The following is a 22,477-nucleotide window of genomic DNA, read 5'->3' as shown; positions in this document are numbered from 1 at the left end:
GGCAAGTTAAAATAAAAACGGTGTTTCTATTATCTTTAATGTTTATAATGTTTTATATTTGTCTATACCTATACCTTAATAATAGCACAACAGCAAAGCGCAACTGACTGTAGCTTTCTCACTCTGTAGAGTTCATCCTTTCACCTCAGAGCGTGACGGTTCAGCCTAACTTACTACCTACGGAAAAATCTGTGTGCGGTGCGCTAAAAGAAGTTTTCACTTCAAAAGTTGTCAACACGAGTTCTGTATGGTGACGGCAGATCTAACCATACCTATCAACCTACCTATCAGCACGAGACAGTCTATAAGTAGAAGAACAAAAGAGACGGTAGACGGAAATGCATTTGGTGGCCAAACATTGCGCCATGCGTGTCGCACGCAACACGCATGCGCGCAGTAAATATACAACGTGTAACAGAATTACGAAATAATATTAAAGGGTATATTAAGCATGAGTATATTTCATAAGGAATCACCCTGTAAAAATATTAAATCAAAAGAAGCATTTATTTTTCCATACATATTAATTCAAAACATTTTAAGTGTTTACTTATGACAACCCTATTGTAGATAAATACCGACACGCGCATAGTAACTACGCTACGACGCGTACGTTATAAAGGGACAGGAGTCACATGATTTTAATTTTGTATGTGGCAGTGGTTTATTCAAAAACTATTTTCGGTATTAGAGAAAGTACATGATGTACCTCTAAAACCTATGAAGTATTATTTCGGTTTTCAAAAATTAAACTGGTTGATGCTGAGTAGGTACTACTACAACTGCAAATGACATAGCAAAAATTGTGTTATAATTGGGCACATCCAACGCCCTCACAGTCAGTGGCGTGCACTTCATACATGCGCAAAAGCATTGCCTACCCAAATGTTTTGATATAGCTCGTATAGTATTAGGATTTTTCCATTTTATGCCATCTTCTTGCTTTATGCATACTATGGTCAAAACATAGTATCACAGGAACGCATTGGTCTATCTGTAGGTAGAGCTACCAGATTTTTACTAAGTACATTTATTTATTTCGAAACTAACAATGTGTACATCCAGAAACTCCATGTGGACACACACGCACCATTGCTTTCGGCACAAAAGTGTGCTTAAACAGTTAAGATATAACTACGTATAATTTGGGTACCTTCAAGGCTAGAGTGAATATGCTTCTTCTAGGCAAGCGTGCTCCAACCTAGACCTCATTGCTTTCTTACGGACATGATTGTCATCAAGCGCTGGCCTAACGTTAAAAAAAAAAGTCGAAATAGGCATACATAGTCCCAAACAAACATACGAGCAGGACCGAATAATAAGATATGCAAAAACAGTAAAAGAATCAGATATGCAAATTACCCACCAACCTATCTTTTTTTGGAGCACCATTGTTTATTATAATTTATAACAAAAACCTCTTAAGAGTGTTTTTTGCAACGCACCGTTTAGGGTTCGAAATTATCGAGATTTTGTTTTATGACCTTTTTTTAGCGCCGAATAACAGATAACTATTAACTATTACGAAAAACCTATCAAGACTTTCTGAACTAAGCTTTTCTTCTAGATCTTTCGATTACTTTTATAAATTATCTCTACTCTGGAAATAGCCTTTTGTATTCTACTTCTGTCTTTGTATTTCTATTTTTATTTTTCCTAACTTCATTGTGGTGTACAAATAAAGAGTTAAAAAAAAATAATAAAATTTTGGTAAAAAAAAACAATAAAAGCATACATTCATAAATAATATCTCATTATATTTTATTTGTTTCTATTTATATCAATACATTTGCTTTTCTTCTATTTTAAAGTAAGAAAGCATAATTTAAAGTTTAGGTATATTTTTTTTCTAAGAAACCTTTATGGCAACTGTTTGGACGGCTGGTTACAATACTCTTATTTTATTTAAAAAAAAACGCGTTTCTGTCTCGATCTTTATTGTTGAAGTGAATAAATAATAAGATGCATACTATTAAACCGGATCTCAAGGATTTTTGCTCAAGATTGTTTGTTTTATTATTAACGACTAGGTACAATAATGGAAATAACAGAGTAAATATGTTTAACCCCGCCCTTAAAGAATGCTTCGTCTTCAATCTATTGCCAGCCCACTACAGAGCACGGGTATCCTCTTACGCTGAGAAGAGAATAGGTCGAAGTCCACCACGCCGGCCTAATGCGGATTGCTGGACCCCACACACATTTGAGAACATTATAAGAAACTCTCAGGCACGCCGATAACTGATTTCGGTGCGTTAGATATTTTTAGATGGGTATTACGGTGACTGAGTTATGAATTGCAATTTTTGGAAACTTTAAAATAAGTACATTTAATATTCTTTTAGGAATCATCTTTAACAATTTCGACTATTTCATTAATTTTTTTACAATTTAAAATAGAAACTATAGGTTTATGGCAAATAAAATAGGAAATAAACAATTTTGATTCGAAGGTATTTAAATATCTAATGAATACCGCATTAATGGTACTTTTATATCTCGTTGTGCTAATATTGCGTTGTTTGGACACAGTAAAAACAAATTCGCTATTCAAATACATATTCAAAAAACTGCGTCTAGTCGCGTGTCCAGAGATTTTATCTCATCTAAAAATATGCGTACCGCGCTAAAAGATGTTTTCACTTAAAAAATTGTCGAATGACATTCGGAAACCGGGTTCCATGCCATTGAACCAGACATTAAACTTTTTCGGACAAAATTCATACCATAAAAGTTAGAAGTCCCACAGATGTCTCGCCAAATTTAGAAGGTAGGCAGTATAAGTTTGCAGAGGCGATAAAACCCAATAAGTACCACTCAATTTGCATAACAGACAGCCATACCTATTACGCAATAATTGTGTGGGTGATTGACAGGTAGACCTACATACAATTAGGCTTGTGTTTTAAGCAATATTCGACCCTCTCGCGTCAAACATAAAGACTAAAATGCTTTCAAGCACTAGTCACTATTTAGAATGGGGTTTAAGTGATAGGCTAAAAGCGAAATATCAGTGTTGTTTTAAAAGTTAGTGGTAACTCTATTACTACGCCTCTGCTTTCTGTCCGTTGTCTGTCTGGCAATGATGATCTGAAAGTTGATAAAGCTGTGGGAGAAATTAAATTTATATCCTTTCCCCTGAATATAATTGTCTCCTGCCTACACTAGCCGTGCTGCTCTAAGCAGCCAATGAACATTAGCACGCTACCATATCTGACTGCTCCATCACCAACACCAGGTGAGATTGCAGTCAAAGGCTACTAGAGGGTTAAAAAAAAGAAGCCAGCCATTAGCCATCCTCTTCTAACTTAGGACAAGTCCAATGACATGTCGAACGTGAAACGGTGTCACGGTCGTGACATAACGCATGATATGTCACAGAGCCATGCACAGGTTTTCAGAGGTTCTTCTCTCATCATATATTCTACTAATCACATTTTCACGCGTTTCTGAGATTTTTTATTTATTATTTATTTCAAACAAACACATATAAAAAAGGGAAGGAAAAGAATACAGATAAAGTCTGTGATTTCCACACTACGCGTACGAGATAAAAAAAAATTTGTAAATTAAGCTTTCTTTGCTGTTTAGAGTAAATTACTATTTTTACATTATACTTTACACTAAAAAGTAATGTACAGACTTCTCTTGTTTTTCTTTTTTTTTAATAAGAATTTAGCAGGAGTCTATGGCGTAGTGGATTTATGCTAGAAATGAAAAGAAAAATTCATGGTCCGTACATTAAATAAAATTATTCTATCTTCTGTTTACATCATTTTAACTTCCAGAGCATTTGGGTAAAAAATATACAATTTGCAAAAACAATTTGTTATATTGATTAATGCAAATAACTTATTATTTTAAGATTAAATCACAACTTTGTACCTTCCTACTGACATATTTATTATTTATAAACACATTATTAATAAAATTAACCAACGGAAATGCAAACATTTCAGCTTATCTATTGTTTACAACAAAAAATACATTATTTACTAAAATAAATAAGCGTACCCTCAAATGCTATTCTAGATTTTTTTAATTATACTTAAAATTACTCTTACATCAATAGTTTATTATTACATTGTATTTAATGAATGTTATATAAAACGTTATAGGTATAATGTAGAATAAATAGTGATGTATTTCTAACAAGAAATACAATGGGGTACCTATATGCATGTATTTTTTTACAATCTAAGCCATAGACAAAAATATACACAATGTATAAAATTTCAAACTGCAATAAAAAAATCAGAAATCCAAATCCGAATGATTTGAACTCTGCAATTTTGACGCGCTTTTATAACATGGTTGATGACGTCACAGGCCAGAATACTGGTTGGCTGGCAATCAGGTAGTAGTGGACGTCACATATCATTCTAACCAAGCAATGATGTGCGGATGATTAATATTTTGAATCTAGGTACCTTTAAATTATATGAAGGATAGGATTTTTCGTCCTTTTTGTAGGACTGACTACGAACAGAATGACTTGACGTTTCAAATGTTTTAAAGAGTAAGCTTGGAGTAAGCCTACTTGAAATAAATGAATTTTCAATTTTGTTTACATAAAATCTTGCACGGCATTATGGCAAATAATATATTTTTGATGGAAAAATTTATAATATCAAATACCTAATAAAATACACGAATATTCCTTATAATAAAACAATTACAGCCTTCTACATTTAATAAATTCAGTATACAGTAATAAGTTTTCGTTTATTATTTATATTTACCAATACTTTACATTACATCTAGTTTGAGAACTGCCAGATGGAGTGAAAATATCTTAAACAAAGGTCTCAATAAAAGTCCAGTTTAAAAAATCTAGCTTGTCTTAAGGTGCTGAATGAGCGTAAATATTTTTTTAATAAAATTTTTGGGACAAAATTAAAAATACTATGACTTGACTGAGTATTTTGGTTGTCTAAGATTTTTTCTAATTACTGATATTTCATCCAAATATAGGCAACTCGATGACCCGTACAATGCATCTAATATTGCAAAGAGAAATGCAAAAAAAAAATATTGCAAATACATTTTGACGCTTATTCTTATACACTGTTTACCTTAAATAAACCGAATCAACAGTCTTCAAGTATTACCTACTATACTTTCAGACCATTCAATTGAGCCAAGTTTATTTTTATTTCTAAAGTTATTGATTTCACTTGGGCGTAGCCAGGATTACCTTCAGTGGGGCCCATGTTTTTCACAGATTTGTCTAGTACTTGTCTATAATTACATTAAATCTTAATGTTCATTGATATAGGTGATATAACTATATTGGTAACATAGAAGAGAAAAATACAAAAAATACAAAATATTTCAAATTAACTGCTCTAATTCTGAAAGATGTTTGGTTACTCTGACCAGCTTCTACGAAGCCTAGCCCCATCATATTATTCATTAAGAAAATTCAGGACAAAATAAAACAATAATACATGTGTTGACTATTGTTGTCATACAAAAGGTTATTATACTTATTATATTTTGATAGATAAATGTGTAAATTTATAAAAAGCCGGAGGCCAGCCCTGGATAACCCCCCCTTCCTCCTTAACTCTGGCTTACGCTCTAGCTTACATTTATGTACGAAGTAGCTGGAATAAGTCGTAGTTAGTTAGATTCACAAGCCCTGTGTGTCCGTTTATCATACAGTAATACTCTGCACCCATTATGTAGCACATCACCATGGTGCCAACCATGCTTGCCAGATATGTTGACTTCGGGATCAAAATAGCAATCGTTATGAGAAAACCGACGTATGACATGTACCTAAAAATCACAATAAAAGCATTATATTTGTATATTCTATAATTTATTAACAGTCTAATGATTAGCACGTTATTTAGCTACCAATCCTGGAATATTATTGAACCCAGCAACTCACCCTGCAGGCTAGCACAAACAGGAGACAAAAATTATATCCCTCAATTACAAGGGATACAATTAACGTGTCCAGCTCCGATTATATACCCTGACAAGGGATATAATTAATGTGCCCACCTGCTAAAGCACGAACAGGGAATTCGAGAAGTTTAGCCCCGTTTATTATCACAGATATATTATTTGGATATTATTTACACTTGTACACCAATGATCTGAGAGTTAATAAAGCTGTGAGAGAAGATATATTTGTATCCTTATCCCGGGGAGGAAATTGTCTCTTGACTTGAAAGATAAATCACTATTGAAATGTGTGAATATCATCTTTTATACTAAGACTGCTGTAACAAACATTTTTAGTTATGATAGATAGTTAAAAGCTCTTATAGAAGTAAATGCCCACCGCCATTAATGTAACAATATTATTGAGTTACCTAATGACCACACTGAAGCTTTACAGCTCATCATTTCTGTAAGAAATTACAAACAGGTTAAATTTAATAAATAAATAAAAAAAAACCATTCAACACACAAAACCTTATTTGAGGAGGCGAAGAAGTTCTAGGTGACATTAACACATTTATTATTGTTGGATCAAAGCTGTACACATTAGGGATGTTAAATGTTATTTTTGGACAAAATCTAAGGCATATAAATAAACCAACGTTGATCTAAGAACAGGTTCTTAAGCATAAATTGACTGATACTTAAGTTTATTAATACAAGCCCTATATAAACAGAGATATCAACGACGATAGATCGACATCATTTTACATAATCTATTACAAAATAATGCTTATAGAAATGCAATGGCAAAATATGCAAGACTTTGGTTTGGTTTAAGATGAATGTAAAAGAAACATTCCCGTCATTATTATCAATTCAACCGATTAACGTCCACTGCTAGACATAGGTGTTTTTGGGAGTATTAAGTATTTCCATCAGAGACTTCTCCATATAAAATGATCTTAAGCAATTAGATTCAGTATCTAGACAAATGCTTTACATTGTACGACAATGCATGGCCACATAGGTGCCAATTCTAATGAGAACCAACCGTCAGGCAATGGCAAGTGTCCTGTCAGTAAATATAATACAAATAATTTCAAGAAAATATTAGACAAATATGAGAAGAAATCTGCTATTATAATTATAATTCCGGGCTGCTGGATACAAGGGGTCCAGGACCGTGGATTCTAAAACTACAAAAGACCTATCTATGTCCAGCAGTGGACTTCAATCGGTTGAAGTTATGATGATGATGATGAATTATAATTCTATAAAAGAGGTATAAATGCCACCTTTTGCTTCTTAACTCCTCAAGAGATATACCAGTACAAATTACCTTGTAGATGCTAATATTTCACTGTTGTCCATTTCATTACTATCCCGTACGCAATACTCTCCGTCCAAAGAGTAGTCTTGTGCACATTTAATGCACATATCTGGTCCAACACCATGACAGCCATTGCAAGCCTTGTCGCAGTCCATACAAGTGTAGGAACCAAGGGAATTCAAACAAATCTGGTTGTCTTTACATTTTTTTGTATCCTCACATTCATTTATATCTAGACAGCCAGCTGTAGCGTCGAAAATGAAGCCTGGTTTACAGGCAACACAGTCTTTTTGCGAACCACCCTGACAACCTCCAAGACAAGCTTTGTGGCACTCTGAACAGAGTATTTTGTTATCATCTTTATAGGACATAAAGTATCCTAAAGCACATTGATCGCATATCTCTCCAATATAGCCTGCATCACAAAGACAAGTGCCATTACCTTTCCTTGTACCATCCCCCCTACATTTCCCATTACCACTGCACAAATTACTTAAACATGGTTTACAGTCCTTCCCGAAATGGTTCTTAGGGCAGCAAACCTTAAGGCTATCTATACAAATGTACAAGTATAAGTCTTCTGACTCATTAGGGTCTTGGGCCCACCATTCCTCTATGAATTCCTCAGCCTTATTCGCCACATGATGGCACTGTATGGCGTATTTGGATTCATCTTTACAAATGCCTTCCTGTATGTCCACCAATCGTAATTCACTGCGCTTATAGGATTTTAGCTTTTCCTCCTCCCAAGCTGCGTCTCCGCCCTCGTATTTCCCTCTCGAGGTTCTCTCGAGGCCCTTGTTGAATGATTCGACGAATATTTTACAAGAGTGGCACTCTCCGATTGTATTCGGTGTATTAAAAATGCCAGGGTTAATTGCCGGTGGTTGCACTGAGCAGAAAACTGTAGACAGGGTAATAAACCATGTAAATAGGTTTAATTTAATCCGTTTATCGAATCCCATGTTTTACCAAATAAGCCTAAAGGTTACCGGCCTGCTGCGAATAGCACACCGAAATCTTCTTTAGACATACACAAATCGCAGTCACTTAAAAGTAAAATTCTATTTACGCGAACTATACTACTCAACCACGTATTTAATTTCGATAACACATTATCGGGGATTAAAGTATAAATACGATTATTTCATTAATTCTCTGGTAATTTAAACTTGCAAATTACTGACGTGTTTTTTCCCGAGTCGCTATTTTTGACGTTTCGTGCGCAAGTTTGCACATATGTATTGACAAATACAATTGGTCGACGACGACGTGCGCGATCAACAGCGGCCATTGGCCATTCAAGGTCTAACGTTCCATTCCACGCATAACAATTTATTGAACTTTTATTTCGATTTTAAAGATTGAATAAGCGTAGTATTCCAAGTGGGAATACTACGCTTATACACTTTACTTAATTTACTTTATTCACACAATCTGGTAAAAAATAGAAATTTATCACCTTGGACTTTTTGCCGTAAAAGGATACCTTCCTACGCAGAACGCCTCCGTTTTATGATTTCCAAACAACTTCGGCAACCATATTTTTCGTTTGATTAAATTGAATTGCATCATGCATGTTATTATCCTTAGCTTATAAACGACCGACGCGCGCGACGCGACGCCTAGTCCGACGCCTTCTCAAAAGAACCCTCTCTTGAGGAGATTAAACTCACCAGACTGCTTCAGTGAAGTATTGCGGGATTAAGCGATTATTATCAGAATACTATGCTAGTTATTAAAGCCAGGCCAAGCCTAACTTACTTTGGGCTTTTTTTTTAAACCGTTATGTTAAAATTTCATCAAGATCGGTTTATTAAATGAGCAAACAAAAGCATGGAGAGTTTGCATAGGTATCAAACAAACACACAGACATACGAGTACTTTCGCATTTTGTAATATGAGTAAGAATATTTGACAATTGAATAATTAGCCCCCTTATATTTAGGATCTATGTGCTTTTTGAGGTTTAACAAAAACGAATGAGGTTTTTTGAAGCTAAAAATAACAGCGATGCCGCAACGTTCAGAAACGCCTTGTATGAGCTGCAACAAAATGTACAGGGCGTGACTAAAGTGAAAAATGATCGATAATATGCAATTCGAATCGTAAGATCGATATCTTATTGTGCGAATGATGTGGAATATAAAGCTTGCGAAGGCATCATCAGTCTTACATTCGCAATCAGTTTTGTAATCATGACATTTTAAAAGCGTCTTTAATTATATGTTTATTAACTGTAAGGCTTTCGTAAGTTAATAGCAACATGACTTGGCTCAGCGGTAAGCTTAGTAGTAGGCAAGGGCTCGATTCCCAGCAGCAGCAATTTAGAAATTTATAATGTCTGTACTTTCTCTAGTCTATTGGAAGGCTATTGCCGTGGCTAGTTACCACCCTGGCGATAAAGACGGCTCCAGTACTGTGTCGCAAAGAAACTAATAAGGGGTATGGATTTAATGACGGCCAATTGGCGCAGTGGTTGGCTGCTCCAGGCCGTGGGTTCGATTCCCACAACTAGAAATTTTTTCAGTGTCTGGGTGTTTATATGTTTTTTCTAAGTATTTATGTACAGAATTCATAAAAATATTCATCAGCCATCTTAGTACCCATAACACAAGCTACGCTTACTTTGGGGCTAGATGGCGATGTGTGTATTGTCGTAGTATATTTATTTATTTATTTATTTATATAGCAACGGAGTTTTCCGAACGCCACCGCCCGTGCTGGCTTCAAGTAAAATAAATACTTAAGTAAACTCTTTGTTGCGGACTTGCGGTGAAAGTAGGAAGTTATGCAAGTGTGGTGCCCACGTAATTAAGTACACTAGCTGGGGTTCTATTGTCAAGCCATGGGCCGATTTTATTGTTCCCACTACATTACCTAGGACCCTTTAGGTAATAAAACAAAGGTTAACAGCCTGGATTGAAACATGAGATGTAAAGGTAACATTACCTATAGGTATGTAATCATCTAATGTAATTCCATAAATACCAACATCTGTATACTCCAAGAAATCTGCATTAAAAAACGTCTTTCGGTGTTAGTACAGAGTCGCATCTTAAAATTCTTCGGGCACTTCTCCCGGCGTGAGTGACTCCATAGAGCGTCTTGTCGTGCAGGGCAAGGTGGAGGGCCCTACAGGTCGAGGAAGGCACTCATGCGATGGACCGATCAGATAAAGTCTGCTTTGGGCGGTTCTTTGCACGAGTGCACCAGGCTTTCGGCCAGCCGAGAAAAGTGGCGGAGGCTCGTGTGGCGTGTGACATCTGCCCTCAAAGACGCTTCATGATGACCACGACCAATCTTTCAAGAGTGTAACGACAAAGAAAAATAATGTAATTCACTTTCGTCAGTTAGTCTCTCAGTTCTCAGTTAGTCTGTTACTCAGTTCTCCCGAAAGGGAGGCCGAAGAAAGAAAGAAGCCTTAGAAGCCTTAGAAATTAATTAATTGCAAAGAATTTGCATCTTTTTAACCCATTATCATCATCATATCAATCTATTCCCGGCCAACTGCAAGGCACGGGTCTCCTCCCACAATAAGAAGGGCCGCAGTCCACGAGGCTCCTCGCAATCGGGAAGACGTTTTTGAGTATGGAAATAATTGAACATCTGAGTAAAATGGATCTTATTTGCATGACGTTAAAGCTTGAATTTGCCGACAATTCTTTAGATCCTGCTATTGACAGAACGTTTGTAAAACAAAAATTGAGAGTACAGGATTTTTGACTGTAAAAAGTCCGCTATGAATATTAAGTCCATTTTAGTTGGACGACTTACAGACTTTAATAAAAAAGAATCCTCGATTGCGAGCGAGTAACTTATTTTAAGACTAAAGGGGCATTGAATGTACGGAACCATTCATTTAACGTGTTCGAAACTCACTGGGTTGATTTTTTTCATCTTTTCTCTCAGCCTACTGTAATATTTAAAACGAACCAATATATGGTCTTGAATATTCGTTGAAGCACAAGAAGTATATATAACATGCCCGCAAGATGGTATTATTGTATTAATAAGATAAACCGTGTATAAAATAGAATAATAAAAGCGAGCATGCTCGACGCATCGTCTCGTTTTATTGTGCGCGCAATGCAAAATGTTTTCCAACAAGTAACAAACGAGTAGTATCGGCTCTTACCAACTAGTGCAAACGGTACTAATTAGTCTAGGAGACCACAGCTAAGCCACACTCACTCAGAAATGCTTCGTATGTGCTGCAACAAAATGTACAAGGCGTGACTAAAGTGAAAAATGATCGATAATATGCAATTCGAATCGATATCTCATCGTGGGAATGAATTAGTATATAAAGCTTGCGAATGCCTCATCAGTCTTACGTTGCCAATCAAATCATGATATTTTAAAAACTGTTTATTATATATTTGTGTATTGTAAGGCTTTCGTAAGTTGACCTAAGTTAGGCCTAGCCATAAGCGTAATGGTAAGGGATTTGGAAATATATTAATTCTGTGCTAGAATAAAATAGAATACGTATGTATGTTTGAGACCCTTTATACATGTCCCGTTGTGTTAGCAAAACATTTCTGATTAAAATCCTGCCTAAAAGTGAGCAAAAATTTTAATCAGCCTAGAATTTTTTAGACATATGGTCAAAGACAAACGCAGACATGAAACCTTTCTTGTCGAATATACTCCATAAATAAACGAACTATCTCTGACTTTTTGTGAGAAAAAGGAAATTTATTTTTCCGTACATACAACGTGTAAATGAAAACCGAAATAATACTTTACAGGTTTTAGAGGTACATTATTTACTGCCACTAAGTGTAATCTGTGTAATCTCTGAAACCGAAACGCTAATAGTTTTTGATAAACTCTAGGCATATTTACTGAAAGAAGTAAGATACAGCCCTAACATCACCTGCAAAAGTAAAATCAAGTTACTCCTGTCACTTTATTAGGTGCGCGTAGCGTAGGTACTATGCACTTGCCGGCCTTTTATCTTGAATAGGGTTGTCATAAGTAAACACTTAGAATGTTTTGAATTTGTTTGTATGGAAAAAAAATATGCTTCTTTTGATTTTATATTCTTACAGGATCCCTTATGAAATATACTTATGCACCCTTCAACAGTATTTTGTAATTCCCTTACACGTTGTATTATGTATAATATGTCGCGATCATCTCCCATACTACTTTTCTATCGCCGTTCTTGGTATGTGAAGGGATAGGGTTAACCGCAGTTTATACGCTCCATTTAAAGGCGCTAAAAGACAGGACAAAAATATTATCATAATCCCTGACCAGTAAACCCTACTTATAATGTACTTAAATATCGCATCCCGACATACATACAAACGTCATACATATTCACGTTTGTAGATCTACGTACCTACTGTACATCAGTTAAAAAACACGCTTTAGAAGTTATACTTCTTTGGCGTAACAAGATAAAATCTTTAAAAACATTTTTATCTTTCGCCTTATTCTAAGTTTGTAGAAAAAACTACACTAACAACAGAAAAAAGGGAAGTTTCAATATACATTGAAAGTTTTATTATAATTCATTATTGAAGTTATACTTCTTTTGGCGCGCCACGAAAATGTGCTAAGAATGGTAAAGTGTAACTCTCGCAGTTATTCGAAGTCCTTTACTTTAAAAGCGGCAACGCTGTGGAATGCACTCCCTGATGACATTCGACGCTCTTAATCACTTGCGATTTTTAAAAGTAGTGTAGGGAGGCACTAATTGACACTATAAACATGTTAATATTATATGTATATGTATGTGTATTTATGCATATATATAAATATATATATTTATTATAATTTATTATTAGATTCATTATTTTATTTAATTATTTATGTATATTTTTTTTATAGAATTGCGATTTCCCGTCTCTCATTGGCTTATTCCATTAGTTAAGGTAGCCTGGAAGGGATCACTTTTAATGATAAGGCCGCCTTTTGCACTTATTTAATTATTTGTTCCTGTGTGCGTTTTATATATTATGCAATAAAGTTGTTTAAATAAATAAATAAATGCTTATATAAAAAAAAACACACAGGTTGCAACTGTATTCTGATCTGCCGTTGCCACACGGCAAGTGTCGCAGCCAATTTCTTCAGAAATGACGTATTTTACCTTAAGGCTCTTTAACATGGCCGCTAACTTTCAGCTTGTTCCTAGTTGTGTTTTAAAGTACCTTACGTCATTCATTATATGCTGTTATAAGGTTGATAGCCATGCCACTTCAAAATAACTGGATTATAATTGAGTGTGTAGTTGTTACCCGTAACACAAAGGTTTTTATGTGTCGCTACAATTAACAATCTCCTATTTATAAACGTGCCGACAATTGCCTATAAAAAAGGAATTAGGCTCAAGTTTACATTGCTTCATTCTAGCTTCATAGAATTAACGTAAAACACACTAAAGACTTTTTGCTGTGCAACTTAGGAATAGTTACATAATGTCTTTTCTCACTCTGACATTCGAAAGGAGCATTCAGTTAAAGTATTACACTACATTACTATTCCAACCTTATGTTATGCCAAATTTATTATTAAGGCGCTTAGGATTTTTTGCTATGCAACTTTTTGTCATGTCGCCTAACATCTGTCTAGATGAAATAATTAATTTACTAAAAATTTTATAGAGACCTTTATGATTATTTTTTGAAATATTAAATTTAGTCCTTGATTGTAATCTCACATGGTGTTAAGTGATCATGCAGTCTAATATGGTAGCGGGCTAACCTGGGTATGGCAGTAATATTAAATCGGATTTCCTAGCTTAATTTTACCGGAAGTCTAAATCATTTAGCGCCATGACTTTGTCAGTAGGATGGTAACCAGACAAAAAGTTTAGGCTAAATGGGTTATGGGGACATTTGATCCGTTGCCTCCGGAGGTGGGTCAAAGGACTCCGCTGGCTGGGTTCAAGGCTGTATGCAAAAGCGTTCTGGTAACCCAGCCACCTGGCGGCGAGTAAAACAACTAAAAACACAGACTAAAACACCGTGGGTCGTCCGTTTAGTCGGCCAAGGGTCCGACATTAATATCCATGAGTATTCCCCACGTAAAAGTACGTAATGGAACGTACGTAAACGTAAAAAAGGTTATACTTTATGGCGACAGCAACTTTTTGTCTTGCAACAACGCCAATATGATCTTGCGTAAATCCCTGGCGAGCATTACTTCATATAATTAAACGCCTCGGGGCTAGCCGTAGATAACTCATTCGGGCTACTTTTATATAGCCGGGCAATTATTAACACTTAGCCTGATGGGGCCACTTACATAAATTACTGACACTGCATAATATCATGAAGTTATCTTGGCTAGATTGCTCTAGAGAAAAAAGGGTTTGATATGAAAACAAACTGTGATGTGAATATCGTTACCCTAAATCTGGTCAAGAGTGAGTGCGAAACGAGAAGTTCCGCAGATAATTTATTATCTCATCATAATCATAAATTCAACCAACTGACGTCCACCACTGCAGATAAGTCTCTTGTAGGTAGTTCCACAGTCCGCTTGCCTCCAGCGGCACCCAGCGACTCGCCTGATTTCATCTGTCCACCTCGTTGGGGGCCGACCTCTTCCGGAGATTATTGATACGGGACACCCCTTGCCCTGCCGTTACCGCCGGGGACTAGGGGTTATTTTCCTGGTAATGACCACGCTAGGCAAGCGGGTTCGTCATCGCAGGGTTAGACTGATCGCACCGGCGGTCCGACTCCGATCTGTGCCATTTATTCTGTCTAGCCAATTCGAATTGGTTATACCGCCACTTGTCGATCGCCAGAGCCTCGTCGGTTAGACGGCTGGGTACACCACGGGCAGGTGAGGTTGGAATTTGTACTAGCCTCCCACTTACACCCATTTATTATCTATATCATTTATTACTAAATTTTTTTTTTTTTTAATTATTAACAATGCTTAAAAATAAATTAAAAAACACTATTAAAAATTTATAAAAAAAAACTTCCACCCTCCGCTTGCGGGGCTTTTGAATACCCAAGGAACCGGTGGTCAGGGCTCCAGAGTGAGGAACCTCCTCGCAATACGCGCCGTTTCAAGGACTACTGCCTTCTGTATCCGACCCTTGATCCCACAACCAAGCGGAAGCTTCTTGAGATGTTGGTCGAAGCTTTTCGCGAGAAGACCATTGACTGAAACGACGATCGGAACAACAACGGTCGACTCAACAACAACGGTCGACTCAACAACTCAACTTATCTACTTATTATTATCTACTTGGATAGCATCATTATAAATTAAACCAATTGACGCCCACTGCTGGACATATTCCTTTTGCAGGGAGTTCCGCAATACACGGTCCTGGGCCAGTTTATTCTAGCGGCTCCCGGAGACTCGCCTAATGTCGTCTGACCACCTCGTTGGGGGCGATCGGCGCTGCGTTTACCGGTGCGGGGTCGCCATTCCAGCACCTTAAGACCCCAACGTCCATAGCTTATCCGATTTATGTGCCCTGCCTATTGCCACTTCAGTTTCGCGACTCGTTGAGCTATATCATCAAAAGCTCTACTGGTACTAGAGCTAGCTTGTAGCGGTATAAAAATAAATGTTATACAAAAGTATTGGCTCACGATCCTTCCTGAATTCTCACAAGATTTACGTACCGTGAACTAAGTACGTTTGAAAAGTCGCCAAATCATCTACCGCTATTATCTGATGCGGTTTGTAATTAAGAAGCAATAACCTACAGATTGCGTTATTTCATAGTCCCATTCGACACAAATTGGAGACGCAGTTACGAGTATATCAAAAAGGAAGTTTTTGAGTCTAGTTAATCAAGATCTGTAATCATTTCAAATTCATTTATTGTATATGTGTTAGATGTTGCCCGCGTTCTTGGTCGGAACCGTATGACCAAAAGATTTTCCTTACGGTCGATTGCGCAACTTGAAAATGTTTGTGTGATGAACATTAATGTTTCACAGTTTCTAGGTGTTTATCTGTATATTATAAGTATTGACTTATTTTATTTATTTATTTACTAAGTGGACCTGGATTAGCATTAGTAGATTTCGTCCGGGGAAGTACACCATGCTTATTTCTGCCGCAAAGCATTTTGCAGCGACCCTGCTTTCTGAGCCAAAGGCCGTGGGTTCGATTCCCACTATTGGAAAATGTTTGCGTGATGAGCATGAATGTTTTTCAGTGTCTGGGTGTTTATATGTAATGTCTAAGTATTAATGTATATAATTCATAAAAATATTCATCAGTCATCTTAGTACCCATAACACGCTTACTTTGGGGTTAGATGGCGATGTGTGTATTGTCGTAGTATATTTATTTATTTATTTTATTTATTGATTACTTTAATCGACATACCCTAGTGATACGCACAATATACCGTTACTGTGCTGCCCATTTTTTTTCTGTTATGATTTTTTAAATGGTCGGTATTTCGAAATTGGTGCTGAACCACCCCGTGCGTCGTAAAAAAGGTATGCACGAGAATATTTACGTCATAAAAGAAAGGAATATAATTCTCTTATAAAACATTAACAATGTTAAAATAATATTGCTTTAAGCGGTAATAGTAAGCCTCCTTTACTTAGCAACGCTTCCATTGTCGAGAAGCCAATAACTAATCACCTAGAACTGGTAACCATCACGATGAAATCTAGTGGTAATTAACAACTGATCGACCGATACAACTGGTAGCTTCCAAGCCGCACAGATTGTCATCTACAAACGTTTTTAAAAGGCTATAACCGTTAACAGAATGCCACAGGGAAAGAGGAAATATACATCACTCGAGTTCATTTCTTTTTTATTCTACTACAGGTTATCCCTCGACTGCAACCTCACCTATTGGTAAGTGATGATGCAGTCTAAGATGGTAGCGGGCTAACCTGTTAGCGGTTAAGCGGGCTAAGTACGGTAGCCATACCCCTAATCGGTTTCGACGCGACATCGCACTGGAACACTATTCGCTAAGCGACACGTCTTTGTCGGTAGGGTCGTAATTAGCCTCCCACCATATCAGCCAGAGAAAATTCAGAAATAATAAATTCTGAAATTCCCTGCCGGGAATAGAACTTGGGACCTCCTACTTAAAGTTAGGACTAAGCAATCTGAAATATAAAAAATTTAAATAATAACTTGTATTTAGTAGTAGTTTGCATTATAAGTGATGAATTACTTATTATTTTTGTAATAAACTAAATTTTTTTATAAAATTTTTGTGTAGCCCTATTTTTTAATAAAAGTTTGGTAATTCGTGGACAATGAAGTGGGTCTTGTGCTAGTTTTATTTCTAGCTGTCTTTTTTTGTTATTTTTGTGCGTGACTGCCTGTTGTCCAGAATATAAAAAAAAAACTTTGGAGCCAATATGTAGTAAAATAATGGGTAAAAGGTATCTATTGTAAACGTAAACGTATTAGTAACCTTCTATTAGTTATTCTCTTCAATTACCAGTACTTAATCAAACAACAAAATGGCGTATAGTTACTGGCAGCCACAGAATCAAGAACATACAAAAACCGTCTACACGACTAAAATTGAAGCCACCACTCAAAACCACTCCACTTTATTAATGTTTTCGAACACGAGGCGGTCAGTTACTTCACTGCATTCAGCAGTTCGACGGCCGATTGGCGCAATGGGCAGCGACCCTGCTTTCTGAGTCCAAAGCCGTGGGTTCGATTCCAACAACTGGAAAATGATTTGTGATGAACATGATTGTTTTTCAGTGTCTGGGTGTTTATCTGTATATTATAAGTATTTGTGTGTATTATATTCATAAAAATATTCAACAGCTATCTTCGATGTGTGTGTGTCGTAGTATATTTATTGTTATTAACATTACACGGGTGTGAAGCGCGCGCGGGGTTCGACTGTTTTTGACCACAATGCACTGCATGCAATAATGACTGAATTCTGGTCTGAGGGTTCTGTATTTTATTAAATCTATGTTGGCAACAAAGCCTACACTCAACTGTAAGGACATTGGACAAGTGGGGTCATGACTCAGAGCATGACGTCAGCTAAATACCAGCGGACAAGGTCTGTCACAGGCCTCCTGCGAATTTGACTCGCTGTTTTAAGTTGTATGTTGTTTATTTCGAACTGCCTACCTTAATTAATAAAATAATAGCTGTTGCCCGCGTTCATTACGGTTATTTATCCCTGCCGGAAAAAAAACTTGTTTACTTATGTACACGCTTTAGAAGTTATACTTCTTTGGCGTAACAAGATAAAAATCTTTTCAAAAATGTTATCTAATGTTGTAGAAAAAACTACACTAACAATAGGAAAAACGTATTGTTTGAATTTTTGGAAGTCAACTGTCAAACCTTTTTTAGAAAAACTAAAATGTTGACTAGCTAATTTCATGGTGTCGGTTTTTTGTGCCGGTGTGCGCTCGCATCGTTAAAATTTACTCTCACCTTTTTCACATTTTTCCCTAACACTCCAAAAGTAGTATAACTTCAAAAATGTCAAACAAAACAAACCGAAAAACAATAACTAAACATTACTGAACAGTCTGCCATGGTGTAACATTTTCGTATGTTTAGTTTATAATTGCCGCCAGAGCATAAGAAGGTGTAAAGATTTGTGTATAACCAATCTAGTACCAGGGTATCATAATACGAGCTGTATAGCAAGCTTCTTCCCACAAAAATACATAACTACTTACAATTTATTTACTTATTATGTAAATTATACTCCGCAAATAGTTAATAGCACGATAAATCTTCGTCAAAAACCACAATAAAAACTTGCAGGCTATGATATAGCAAGACGCATTAGGTTTTTGTCGTATGTGAAATCGCAAAGGACTACACACTAGAGGCTTGGGACTAGAGGAGCGCAAATCACTGATTTGAAGAGAGATATGAATCTAATAACTCAAAGAGCCAGATCAAATGGACGGAACAGTTTAACAGAAAAAAATCAACCTACTCAATGTCACTTTTGAGATATTGACATTTGGGTCGTTATTTCGTTGTGTTTCCCTTAAGTTACCTTAGGATAGAATTGAATATTTTTTGCTGAATGTTCTATAGTCCTTGCGTAATGAACTATTTTAGTATCGCAAAAAAATGTCGAGCTGAAGTAGTACCTACGGCAAAATGATGTAGCTTGTTCAGTAGCAAATGATAATTGAAGATTTATAATATGAACAACCTATCTTCCTAACCTATATATAAGCACATAGCTTACCGAGTTTCAAACTATAACATTTATAGCTGTATAATCGCAATTGTGCATACCACAAATCATTAAAGTAATTAATACAGGTATTTTATTCTAATAGTTTAAACTCTTTTGGTTTACTCGTTCGTTTCTGTCAAGTACCAACCATTCAAATCGCTCTGTAGTCAGTAGTTAGATCAAAGACAAGACGTTCCTATTCCAATAGCCTTAGTATAAGTTTCATGTATTAACGTCGCATCCACGTTTATATAAATCTCTACTTTATATTATGGATAATCGATCGAATCGAAAGTCAAATTATGACAACTACAGGTTTTTAATCCAGAGTAACATCCGTTTTCATGATCTAGGAATGTAATTTTAAATTTCGAACTCGTTCAAGGAGAGACAAAGACAAACTATTACTCGTATTACGTTTATCTAAACTTGTTTGCGGTGATTTGGTTAACCGTTTTGTTTCCACATTATCGAGAGATATATAGATATATAAATAGATAGATTATTATAGATTACACTTTTGCTTAATTAATGCGATACGGTCTTTCTGCTGATGCCTTTTCATAGTTAAACCACTGAACTTCATAAAAATTAGCAGCGAAATTGATTTTATTCTAGATATCAACAAAGGGGCTTTTAACAATATAAGAGCCATGGGAATATTATGTAAAAATATCTATGAAATATCTAGCCTATGGAGTTAGTGAAACAGTTCATTTTTATCTTTCTTTCGCGAACTACCCAAGTATAGAACTAATAACAAAGTCACGTACAAACATCCTGCGACGCTGCTTATAAAAAAAGCCACGGCTAATCGCCGGTCAACGCACTCTACAGTGCTTTCGTATTTTCACACTCCTAAAATAAAAACCATACTTCGTCTGTATAAAATCGAAAAATACCTACTGATAAAGCCATTAATGTTTATTCGAATTAGGAAATCGATTGGAATATTAATTGATTTTAAATCAATTAATTCCTACACATTTTTAGTCGACACTTTCGAGTAGCTTATGTTGTAGGCATTATAGACACAATTAAAAAAACTATTTGTATTTTTTTATATTTGATATTCTATTTAAAAATCGTTTGAACTTTTACGTGATAATAATATATTTGGCACTTCATATCAGTATTTTTTTTTATTCTTTCATATCGAAACTTTATAATCGGTTTAGGAATTAAATTCCCGCCATTTTACGACATAACTGTAGAAAGCAAAGGCAAAGAGCAATACGCTTACAGCCATATTTTATTTTATTGCGCCCCGGCGCCGCCCGTTACGGGAAATACAAGTTTCATTTGAGTTTCGCTCATCGAGCGTCACGGATCACCAAAGAGATCTACAAAATATCAGTGACCTTAGTTTAAGTTTTTATTCTTGTAAACTAACTTAACATCGTCGTTAGTATTACGGCCAGCATACACCGGAGATGGCAGTGTAGAGAATTTTAAGCCAATGTAGTTTTATACGTAATTAGCTGTGAAAATATAGAGATTTTAATGTTGAGAGATCGAACTCAAGGCCTAGAGGTTTCCTGGGTAGAGCTCTAAATCTGTATCTGTATCATGTTCCACTACATATGAATCCGCTGTCCCTGTTTTGCGCTGACTCTAAAACTGACATTTCATAAGACGACCAAACGTCATAGTATGACAACTTCACGCAAATTTGCTAACGCAACTTTAACTAAACCGAATTAGGCACACCTAAAAGCCAAAAAAAGCAAAAGAAGAAGAACAAAAGGAATTAGGTTTGTTACCTATCTTTACTTTTTTAATTATTACCTAGAGTCTAGAGAGTTTGTAGAGTATCTAAAAACAATTGCGCTACAATAGACAAACTTGTCGGTCAAAAATACTTATAAAGTAGATCTACTGGAAATTGTTGAATAATTAGTTTCATAATTGATTAGGGTAATTGAAAAATATTTATGTATTATAATTAAAAGCACTTTGCAGGCGCTTTGTATTTTTTTTTCCATCCCATTACCTACATATTTCCGTTTTAGGAAACGAATTTTATGTAGGCCTTCTGGTCCAGTACTTTAATAGATGCCGACTTCACATATACATACACACCCGCGGGGCAATAGACCATATTGCTTTTTAGTTTTGCTGTATGCACAGGTGTTTGCTGGTACAAGGTATAATCGTCATATCGCCTAATTTGGTACGGTATGAGTGGTGACCCATTTCCATTGTTATAAAAAGTAAATTTCAGTCTGTTGGATGTATAAGAATTTGACTTATACGTTATAGAGATCGTTAGAAAGGTCCATAATTTCACTTGATATTAGTGAGATCTTTTCTGAGTTATGCGCGTTTTAAGTTATTAAAATATCACCTCCTTCGACGGTGAAGGAAAAGCATCGTGAGGAAACTTGCATGCCTGAAAGTTCTTCATATGGTTCTCAAAGGTGTGTGTAGTCAACCAATCCGCACTGGGCCAGCGTGGTGGACTTAGCCCCTTCTCATTGTGGGAGGAGACCAGTGGCGTGCAATGGGTTTCTTACCAGGGTATGCATACAGCAGGCAAATTGGATAAAACGGCAAAAAACTCCTCGTATACGAGTTATATATAAATTTTAGGTTAGGCAGTGCTTTTGTGCAAGTATGAAGTGCACGCCACTGGAGGAGGCCCTTGCTCGGTAGTAGGCCAGTAATGTGTTGAGGTAATGATTAGGCAGATCATTAGTAGTATTAGATTTTATTTCATCCTTGTAATACCTTCTCTCACATAAGAGAGTTAGTTGGATTCAGAACAGAGTAGTCGAAGATGTACCTAAAGATTTATACTTAATTCGTTTGTACAATATAGCATGATTTAAGACAGAAATTGGCTGTATATCAGTGTTTCTCGTTTAAACATCTGTATTCCAAATTTCCAACCACATATATATATTAAATTTGAATAAGAAATTTATTTTTATTATTTAACTCTTTATTTGTACACCACTATGAAGATAGGAAAAAAAAAACAATAGAAATACAAAGACAGAAGTAGAATACAAAAGGCGGCCTTATCGCTTAGTAGCGATCTCTGCCAGGCAACCTTTGGATTAGGACAAGATAAGCGAGAGCGGACA

At 36.0% G+C, this 22,477-nt stretch overlaps 2 protein-coding genes across 5 annotated transcripts in view; both read right to left on the bottom strand.

Annotated features, from left to right (window-relative positions):
• LOC120637867 overlaps window positions 1-22,477 on the bottom strand; it is a 115,827-nt gene that overhangs the window by 79,140 nt on the left and 14,210 nt on the right. The gene's annotated exons all lie outside the window — the stretch shown is intronic.
• LOC120637868 (cysteine-rich with EGF-like domain protein 2) lies at window positions 4,685-8,460 on the bottom strand. 2 transcript variants are annotated; one of them, XM_039909913.1, is made up of 3 exons: window positions 7,241-8,460; window positions 6,330-6,365; window positions 5,654-5,784 (listed from the first exon to the last, which is right to left on the bottom strand). In XM_039909913.1, exons 1-2 carry the CDS (start codon window positions 8,194-8,196, stop codon window positions 6,350-6,352), a joined length of 972 nt encoding a protein of 323 aa, XP_039765847.1. In that variant the 5' UTR covers window positions 8,197-8,460; the 3' UTR covers window positions 5,654-5,784; window positions 6,330-6,349. The 2 variants fall into 2 exon arrangements, with proteins under 2 accessions (XP_039765846.1, XP_039765847.1); XM_039909912.1 differs by lacking the exon at window positions 6,330-6,365 and having other exon boundaries at window positions 4,685-5,784.

The sequence above is a fragment of the Pararge aegeria genome, chromosome 4, assembly GCF_905163445.1.
Source record: "Pararge aegeria chromosome 4, ilParAegt1.1, whole genome shotgun sequence".
Taxonomy (NCBI): Eukaryota; Metazoa; Arthropoda; class Insecta; order Lepidoptera; family Nymphalidae; genus Pararge; species Pararge aegeria.
The sequence above is the reverse complement of the archived record's forward strand: the minus strand, read 5'-3'. Positions and strand labels throughout refer to the sequence as shown.

Excerpts from the sequence above, each read along its gene's own strand:
- LOC120637868 (XM_039909912.1), bottom strand. The coding sequence starts at position 8,196 with ATGGGATTCGATAAACGGATTAAATTAAACCTATTTACATGGTTTATT. Across the intron at positions 5,785-7,240 it reads GAAATATTAGCATCTACAAG|GTACATGTCATACGTCGGTT; the intron begins GTAATTTGTACT and ends TGTGATTTTTAG.